The sequence below is a fragment of the Aplidium turbinatum genome, chromosome 1, assembly GCF_918807975.1.
Source record: "Aplidium turbinatum chromosome 1, kaAplTurb1.1, whole genome shotgun sequence".
In the NCBI taxonomy this organism is placed as follows: Eukaryota; Metazoa; Chordata; class Ascidiacea; order Aplousobranchia; family Polyclinidae; genus Aplidium; species Aplidium turbinatum.
Window position 1 is genome coordinate 56,188,777 of NC_137472.1, and position 9,511 is coordinate 56,198,287.

Genomic DNA, 9,511 nt, shown 5'->3' on the forward strand with positions numbered 1-9,511 from the left:
AATCATCCATGAGTAGCTAATGTTTACAATAGCTGGAAATAAAGCACACAAAAAAGGCCTGGAAAAAATACAAATTATTTGATGCAAATCAATTTTAAACAATAAATAGGGTAAAGCTGAATCCCATGCTTGATCCAAGCATCCTGGAATGAGAAGAAAAGACTCTCATTATACTAAACTTTCGGCACTAACAAGTAGGGTGGCCAGTTCTTCTCTTTCGGCCTTTCTTTCAGCAACTACGCCCACCCGATTTATTACACCATGGTAGAGGTGAGCGGTGTATTTCAACAACCAGCATAAGGTGAGAATCGAACCAGGATTGCATGATTGGAAAGCGAACGTCTTATCCGCTGTGCCATCCCACCGCTCAAGCACCAAATATAATATGCCACAAATAGAAAACAATTGAATTGTCGATTGCAAGAAAACAAGAACATGCAAAAGGAAACTGACTGCAGAGTTGAAATCAGCATTCCAAACTCATACAGACTCCCCGTTAACAAATCTCATGCATAAATTTAAATTTGTTGACATGTTATTGTTACCTTTTTAAGACTTTCTGTTATACAGCAACGAATTCGCTGTATGGATTGTGGTAATGGATAAAAAATAAACTATTCTGTTGTTTAACAACTGAATCATTCATTCAATTTCCTGATTGTTTGACACAGGAATATGAGTTGGAGGTTTACTACAAAGGAAAGGTTTTCAAGAACGATGAACGCTCCGAAACGACGGAACTGTACAATGAAGTTGATAAAAATTTCAAAAATTGGATGAAGCACAATGATGCGTATATTCTTCATCTTTGGAAATCAAAAGAATAGACATTGTTTTGGTTTTTATCAGCGTTGGTTGCAGGTGGTGTGTATGGACAAACAACGTGATAGTCTTTTGCTTTTGCCATAATTGTTTCCAGAAGGCTTTGCTAACACACACGCTCGCAAGCGCTTTTAGATAAAATTTTTCTGCAACAAATGCTAGCTCTATGTATGACATTACGCTGCACACAAAAGTAATGACTGTGACTGTAACTGACTTTATTTTTTTATGTTTTTTATTATCAGTACATCCGCTAAGCCAAGCAGAAAGTCAAAGTAATGCAGGGCATCGTGTGTAGTTTGTTGAAAACTTGAGAAATTTGGGCAAAAGATAAAAAATAAAATATTGTTTACAAATTAGACTATATGAAAAGTATATCCTAATCGAAGTGTGCCCAATATTGAATTTGAAATGAATGTTTCAAACGCATAACTCACAACATCAACATGCTCCGCTGAAATTGTATCCTGCAAGTTTAGCTCTTAAGATTTGAAACAACTTTTCAACTTATTTTCTACATCTAAAAATATCCAGATGCTTGCAAAGGTATCCGACGTTTTCTTCGTAAACAGTTCTTCGTAAAACAATTCTTCGTAAGCAATTCTTCGTAAACAATTCTTCGTAAAATTAATGCTTTGTAAAACAATTCTTCCCAAAGCATTTCTTTGTGCATGCAGTTGAGATTTGATGTATACGAAAACATGCTTTACGAAGAATTGTTTTACGGATTTCATTTCACCAACAACTGTTTACGAACAATCGTTTTACGAACAACTGTTTACGAACAATTTGCCTATAACCGCTTGCAAATTTTATGAAAAATATTTCTTAATCGAAATGCGCCCGAATATTGAATTTGAAAGTGGTGCTTTGAACACACAACTTGCAATATCAAAATACTCAACTGAAAATGTAGTCTACATGTTTAGTTTATAAAATTTTAAAAATAACTTTTTAGCTTTGATTTTAGATCATTATGACAATTTGTATTTTGAAGTAGATGTAAGCTTATTATTATCTTATTGATGTGAAATGTTTTCCTTGATTGAATTATTAGTATTGTTATACTGATTTTCATTGTTTGGGCGATACTGGTGGTTTACTAATTACTAGGGCCATTTTTATATGACCTTAAAAAATCAATAATATGACTTTATTTTTTGGAAAATATGATTTTATATGACTTTATGTGAAAATCGTTTATTTTTACATGCGAACAACGCCACTCACGGAACTAAAGAGTAAAACAAACGCAACATAACAGTAATACACATCCATTTTTATTTTAAACCACTGTTGTAGTCCAGTTTCATGTAGTGTGGAACGTTAGAGTCTTTGAAGTTACGATTTGGACGTAAAAATGACTTTAGTAAGGAAAATGAGCGCTCCACAGACTCTGATGTGGGTTGACACTTCTGCAGTTTTGTATAAAGCGCTGGTGAAATGTCTTGTCTTTGTAGCTCCATAATTTGTTTCACATCGTTTTTGTCCAATCGCTTCTTAATGTAATTTTTGAGCTCAAGCGGATCTTTTCCGAAATCAAGGGCATTTAGATCAGCATGGGCCTCTTTGATGGTGTACAGTACGTACAACTTTTCATTTTGAGTATTAAGTTGACCTCAATGTGTGACCTCATAAAATATAGGTCTGTGACTGTAAGTGTTATGTAGGCTAATCCTACAGTTTGCCTTCGTTCAATCAGAAATTGCCTTACTTTCTTAGTGCTTAATTGTTTTACCGCTTAAATTGGTATTTTTTATTTAAAGTGTACAATGGTATGACTTTATAACTCAAAAATATGACTGTATAACTTAAAAAGCTGATTTATGACCTAACCAGGAAAATATGACTTTATATGACTTCATAACTTTCTTAATATACCTCATAGGGATGCGTTTTTTGCGTTAAAATTGATTTCACGACTTACTGATGCATAGAAAAAAATATGACTTTAATGACTTTAAATGGCCCTACTAATTACATTTACAGTATTTACCAGACTATCGGTAGCAGTTTAGAATTTTTTGATCAGATGCTGGTGTATGCTTTGTTGCTAAAAATATTTGGGGCCAATTAATTAGGTTACATTTGGGCAAGGATTTTTTGCACTCCAAAAAACTAAACTCTCCCTACTCCTATAAATGAAATAATAGCAGTTCAACATAAATGCACAAAGGAAAAATGCAATTTCCCTTTGAATTTACCGAGGCCAAACCACATCATTGCAACCGTCTAGGCTATTTTTCGTTTTAACCTGTTAAGTGCGTATTGCGGTCATTGGTGTTCGATGTGTTCGACCCATTCGCTTTCACTATACTGTAAGTAAAGTATAGTCCAATAATGAATTATCAGAAACAGTCAAGAACACAAAAGGAAGCAAACAGAATTAAAAGAAAAGCTTGTTGCGCTGCGGACTCCACAACACTCTACGAAGTAATAATGGGAGGAAAAATACTGATAGTTGTCAAATGCGCATAGTAACGCGAGTTGCAAATATTAATTGTGCACTTAACGGGATATTACTCATATAAATGTTAAAAGTTTCACTTTATTACTCTATTTTTCTTGGGTTTTTTTTGTTGATTTTCTTTAATTTTTAAATGATTATAAAGTGTTAAGACTGCGCATCATGAAAAACGATCTTTTAATCTTTGATTTTTTAATCGTTATTTTAACGTTCTTTTACTTTTTTTACACTGTTTCTATTCGTTTCATATATTTTCTCAATAAACACATGTTTTTATTTATCACAACAAAGAATTGCAAAAAAACTGCAAAATTATAGCTGCTGAATAACTTATTATAAACTAGTTTACTCTAGCTTTGACTAAGTTCTATTAGTGACAAGCGTAGCCGCATGCTCAGCAAGTGGTACCAATGAGCCACCCAAGGGGCTACGTCATAGAAAAGACGATTCCAGTGATCAGAAGCTCAATTCCCCTACAGCAGAAGCTCTGCAGTAAGCAACCGAGCGCGCAAGACAGCAAACCTCAAAATCTGCCAGTAATTGTGTGACGTCATAGTATGTTAAATCCATTGTTTCAGTATCAATTCATCTGTAAACAATTGTCGTTTCATCAGCAAGCTGCAGCTCAATGAAGAATACAATCATCATCAATAAAAAAAAGTAATATATGAATTAGGCCTAAGTATATATTGCATATCGTGAATGGACTCATATCATCTATCAATTACTTATTGTCAATAACAACACTGGATCTGTATTTTCATCTTCCAATATTTGAAAATATCACACACTACCTTCTCCTGATATGCTGCTCTTGCCCGCTCGGATCAACTTTGCGTTGCTTTTAATACAACGATAAACATGATTTTCCGATCAACCTCCAAAGTTTCATCCCATCTATATTTTTCCTGGTAACGTAGCCTAGACATATCTACGCTTCGATCGCTAGTCCTTCCGACCCAGCTGGGCGAACCTGCCCCAACGTCTGGCCAGTGCACATCCGTGCTCGTTGGTTCAACGTCAACACTTTTCCAGTAGGTAAAGTCTACAGTATATTCCCACCTATCTTCTTTTTTTTACACCAATCAATTGAGCCTTTGCTCCAGAATTTTATATAGTTTTTGTCTCGCACGAGCACTTAAATTGTCCTTGTAGCTAAGCTTCTCTTTCTCGTGGGAGACCCCAGAGTTTATCCGCTCTGCCTACGGGCAGACCGGGTATAGGAGTCAAGCGTACCTGTGTTACGGTCACGTGATGGCGACGTGGGCGCTGCCCGGCTTTAAAACTTCTGTCGGTACCAGTCGCCTCACACGACGGGCCGCCCGGCCCGTCGTGAGCTGACCTCTTTGCGTTTGCGGAAAGCTAAGCCCGTCTCCCTGGCCCGTTCCGCCATTCTAAATTTTGCGGACGAGTCGCACAAAATTTTCGACCCACACTTTCATTCCACAGGTACCTAGACTCCCTTGCTTGGCTCCCGCGACCTAAGCTGGTGGACTTCCCTTCCGGGTGCATCACCACCCCATAATCACGCCGCTCCGCGGGCGTGGCAGGCCGGTTCTTTAAAGTCTCTGACCTGGCTATGTTTATTGTGTTCTTCTCGCCGTTTCAATTATCTCGTGCGTTGTTGATTCAAATAAAACAGTTCATCACCGATTTATTCAAGTCGGATTTGGCTACTTATGCAACGAGGATTGGATGAAGCTGGGTGGTGTGTTATACAAAGCAAAATTTTTTATGCCATTTTTATTGCTTCATGTTACTTTTTTATTTTAAGACTAAATGATGTAATTTATGATCACAGGATGTAGTGTTGGAGGTTTACTGCAAGGAGTTGAAAGATGATTGTAAGACGAAGTTCGATGAGTGGAAGAATCTAAAGTATTGATCAATATCAACTTTCGAAAATATATCTATTATTCTATTAATTAATAACATAAATCAATACTCAGTAGAAAAATTCTAAGTAGTATAATCAGTAGTAAAATTCAATTAAAATTTCAATTTTACAAACGCTTGTACTAACTATTTGTAATCAGTTACACAATATAGTAGCTTAGACTTTTAGTTTGGTGTTATTCTAAGTAACTGTCATTACTTTGTTGTGTTTAGTTAGACAAAAAAGTATCAACTGCATTAATAATTCTCATGGTAAAATTTAAAAACAATTTGAAACATTTTGTTTTATGCCGATGAAATCAAATGCGTAAATAAAATCAGCACTCTAATGTAAGGAAAAGGTATGCCACGGTTCTACCACCTGATCAAGACTCACAAAGAAGGACCTGACATCAAGATTCGTCCAATTGTCTCAAGTACAAACGGACCAGCCGCCAAACTGTCACACCTAGTCTGCAGCCTACTCAACCCCCTATTGAAAGACGTTCCGGCACACCTTACAAACAGTCAAGAACTACTCAACCAACTTAGAGACATGCCACAAAATACCCTGAGAAGATTTAACTTCCCCTTCAGCCTGGATGTGACAGCAATGTACACCTCCATTTCCCCTTAGGAAGCGACGAACAACGTAATCCAAAAACTCTCAATAGGAAGAACACAAATCTGCAGCCCGTTCCACCCTGAAGAGATCGGTTCCCTTCTCGAGATTATCTTTCAGAACAATGTCTTCACATTCAAGGAGAAGTTCTATAGCCAAGTTGACGGTTTACCAATGGGAAACGCCATATCTGGAGTCCTCGCCATCCTCTTCATGGACACCCTTGAAAAGCAGACATTGTGGAACCAGACAAACCTCACTCTCTACAGACGATACGTTGACGACACATTCTTGCTGACAGTCAACAATAAGGAAGCCTTAGCCATCCAAAATGCTCTCAACCAAGCGCACCCAGCCATCAACTTTGAAATAGAATTACTAACAGCAGACAACACCATCTCACTACTGGCTTTCACCATAAAAATCGACAAAGACGGCACAGTCCACCACGAGTTCTACCAGAAAAAAGCAAAGGCAAAACTACTCCCACACTTCGACTCGGTCCTACCCACAAGCACTAAGAAGACCATACTCTTAAACGAAATACAGTGAAGAAGGGATAGATGTTATTCACCCAATAAAGCAGCACCACACCTGACTGAATTCGAAAAGACAATCAGGGAAAACGGATACCCCAAGGACTTTCTTAAGCAACTACCCAGACGACGACACCGATAAAGCAGACAACCCCCACCTCAGACACCATACAACCCAATACATTTCGAATTTCCTTATACGAGCGACGACGCGGATCGTAAAATAAAGAAAATCTTCAAAGACCTGGACTTGCCAGTTCGCCTCTTTCGACGCTCACGAACCCTCCGAAACGCACTTAAAAAACCACAAAAATCCGAACCTTGCCGGCTGCAAAGCTGCCAACTACGGAACGACGACATGTGTACCACCAATAACTGTGTCTACAAGATCACATGCAAAAAATGCAGGGAAAGCTATAGGCAGCACGATCCGCCCACTCAACTCCCGCATCAAAAAACACCTTAGTTCAGATAAAAGTTCGGTCTTTGATCATCAACAACAGTGCCACGCCGACTTTGAATTTAAAATTATTACCAGAGAAAATGACGCGGTACAATTACGTTTCAAAGAGGCCATATTCATCAGCAGGCAAAATCCAAAAATCAACGACCGTGCCGAAAGGGAAGAACTACGTCACCTAATCTACTAACAACTGATTCAACAAAATTTCACAACAATAGCGCCTAACAGCACAGAAACTCAACAGCCGGCAGCCTCAAGCTAAACCAAAGAGCCACATGAAAGAACCACTCACTGAATTCAACACCATTCGTCATAGCACATGACTAGGGAACTGTGTTCCGAAAGCTCGTGTAATTTGATATTGCCACAACTAACTCGCAGCATCAGGCTTAAAAAGATCGTTAGAATCTACACAGTGAAGTAAGCAACGATCATGCTGCTAAATACTCCTATACGCTGTGACTGGATGCCTGCGTCCCACTCCAACGGACTGCCTACCCATCCTAGCAGGCATCCAACCCACTGAGCTACGCCGTAAAGGAGCCACGATTTCTCTCGCTCGCCGCGCTTTGGACCCCGACCATCTCCTCCATGCAACATTCAAGAAACCACCACCTATAAAGCAGCGGCTGAAATCAAGACGTCCCTTTGTGCCTGCCGCACAACAACTTCTTAAAGGGGTACTAAAGGAAAAACCTGACTTGGCGATTTTCCACGTTCTTTGTGTTTAACATGCTACCATAAAACGATTTTCAATAAAATTTTGCCCCATTGCGGTCTGACCACCATTGTGGGCGTGCTTTTGTCAGAGCTTTCAAAATGAGATTGGCCTGAGCAGTGCTGTGTTAAGCCCTTGGTGGGCCCCGGGGCCAAAATAATTTTGGGCCCCTTATCGGCAAGCAGACTTATGATAATATAGTGTGTATGTTAACTGCACTGATATGAAAAGGTGGTTCACTTCACTAGACTTTCTCACCAGTTGAGAAAATAATACAAATGTAAATAAGAGCAAACACAGGTCTATCAAGTCATAGCTACACCTTTACTTGCAATGAAAGCCAAAAGTGTTAACGATTTCTAAACATACTGGCAACGGTCATGAAGCGTAGGGGTCATTCAACCCAGATCTTATATCACACAGTAGAAGTTAGCATAAAAATTTGACATGCTTATCACATTGAGTTCATACAATTTTAATATCGAACAAGAATAGACAAAATTATGAGAATTTTAAATTGGTTAGTTACATTTGAAAGCAATTTTTTCCAAAAATTACAATTGGCATTTGAAATTTCACTAACCTATTAGTTTTAAATGTATAGCCATAACATAGCAAAACAGTTTAGAAGTGCAACAAAAATTGTTCATTCAATTTTTGTTCATTCTGTTCAGATTACTACAGGATGCGCCGATCATAACAAGCATTTTGCTTCTTTGTGATGTCATAGATGTTGCCATCATGTTGCTTGGTTTCCACTGGGACAAATTGATTGAAACTTTATCGTGGCGGATGGAGGCTGTCCTTAGTAGTTCTGGAGTTTTTTCTGCAGATTGGATTACGGTTATAATATTTAATATCTTTTCAGGAATTCAGGTTTAGAGGTTTTTTTTGCAGATTAAATTACAGTTGTAATATTTAATATCTCCTCAGGAAGTACAGGTTTAGAGATTTTTTTTGGCAGATTAAATTACAGTTGTAATATTTAATATCTTTTCAGAATTATCGATTCTTTACTGTTTACATGTTTTTACAGACCTTCTGATGATCCGTTAGGTGAAACAATTTGTAAAGGCTTCAGATAGTAATAACTATATTTGATTTAAGAAAATTACTATAAACTTTAACAAAAGGGAGCAATATTTACAGTGCAACACTAGTTAAGAGGTTTCTAGGTAAGGTCTAACAGCTTCATTACTCACTGACAACTTTGCAGTACTCAGAAAGCCTTCATAGGTTACTGGTGCTTAATGAAATGTTGTAATGCTTACTGCACAATAACTACTACCTAGTTAAACTTTTATAACTTCATAAACAACCATCAACCCAGCAGTGTACAGAACACAGCAGAAATATAACTTATAGTAAACACAGGTCTGTCAAGTTATAGCTTCATCTTTGCTTGGAATGAAAGAAATGAAATATATATAAAGCAGCAACGATTTGAAATCACAAACAAAATCCTGGCAACTGTCATAAAATACTTATTATACTGGTATCTAAATGTATGCTGGTTACACTTGCTGATAGGTACCTCTGTAAAGTCAGGGATATTTATAATTACGGGATTGTAAATGCTAAAAATGAAATGCTAATTAATCTATGAGAATTGCTATTTTATTTACTGTTTACAATTTTTTAGCAGTAAACAAAATATGACTGCAGAAATGGAATAGGCTACAAATAAGACAAACATTTTTATGGCCTACATCTAAAGGCAGGTGAATTGATTATTACACTACTCAATGTCCGCTTATTACTTGCTGACCTTTGAGGTCAGTTTTTGAATTGTTTGCCTTACTTTTGGTGGTCGTTCTTCAGCTTGTGGCCTGCTGGTCACTTTATCACACAGCAATTAAAGTCATGGGTAAAGATCCCATTAAATGCTTCATGGTTTCTGGTACATTCAAGGTTTAACATTTGGCTCAACATAACTTTTGAAAAAAAAAAAACTATGCAAAGAGCTTTGAGAAAAACATTCCCTTGTTTGGAACTTCTGCAAAACTTT

The 9,511-nt window shown here is 37.5% G+C and overlaps 1 protein-coding gene across 1 annotated transcript; it reads left to right on the forward strand.

The window, feature by feature from the left end:
* The first annotated feature begins 5,528 nt into the window (after nt 1–5,528).
* On the forward strand, nt 5,529–6,338 carry LOC145767524 (uncharacterized). Its single transcript, XM_082579370.1, has 2 exons — nt 5,529–5,601; nt 5,839–6,338. Exons 1-2 carry the CDS (start codon nt 5,529–5,531, stop codon nt 6,336–6,338), a joined length of 573 nt encoding a protein of 190 aa, XP_082435496.1.
* Nucleotides 6,339–9,511: the final 3,173 nt, after the last annotated feature.

Bases quoted from the DNA above. Each gene is read 5' to 3' on its own strand.
- LOC145767524 (XM_082579370.1), top strand. From the start codon at position 5,529: ATGCCACGGTTCTACCACCTGATCAAGACTCACAAAGAAGGACCTGAC. The intron at 5,602-5,838 runs GTACAAACGGAC...AACTCTCAATAG, and splicing joins GATTCGTCCAATTGTCTCAA to GAAGAACACAAATCTGCAGC.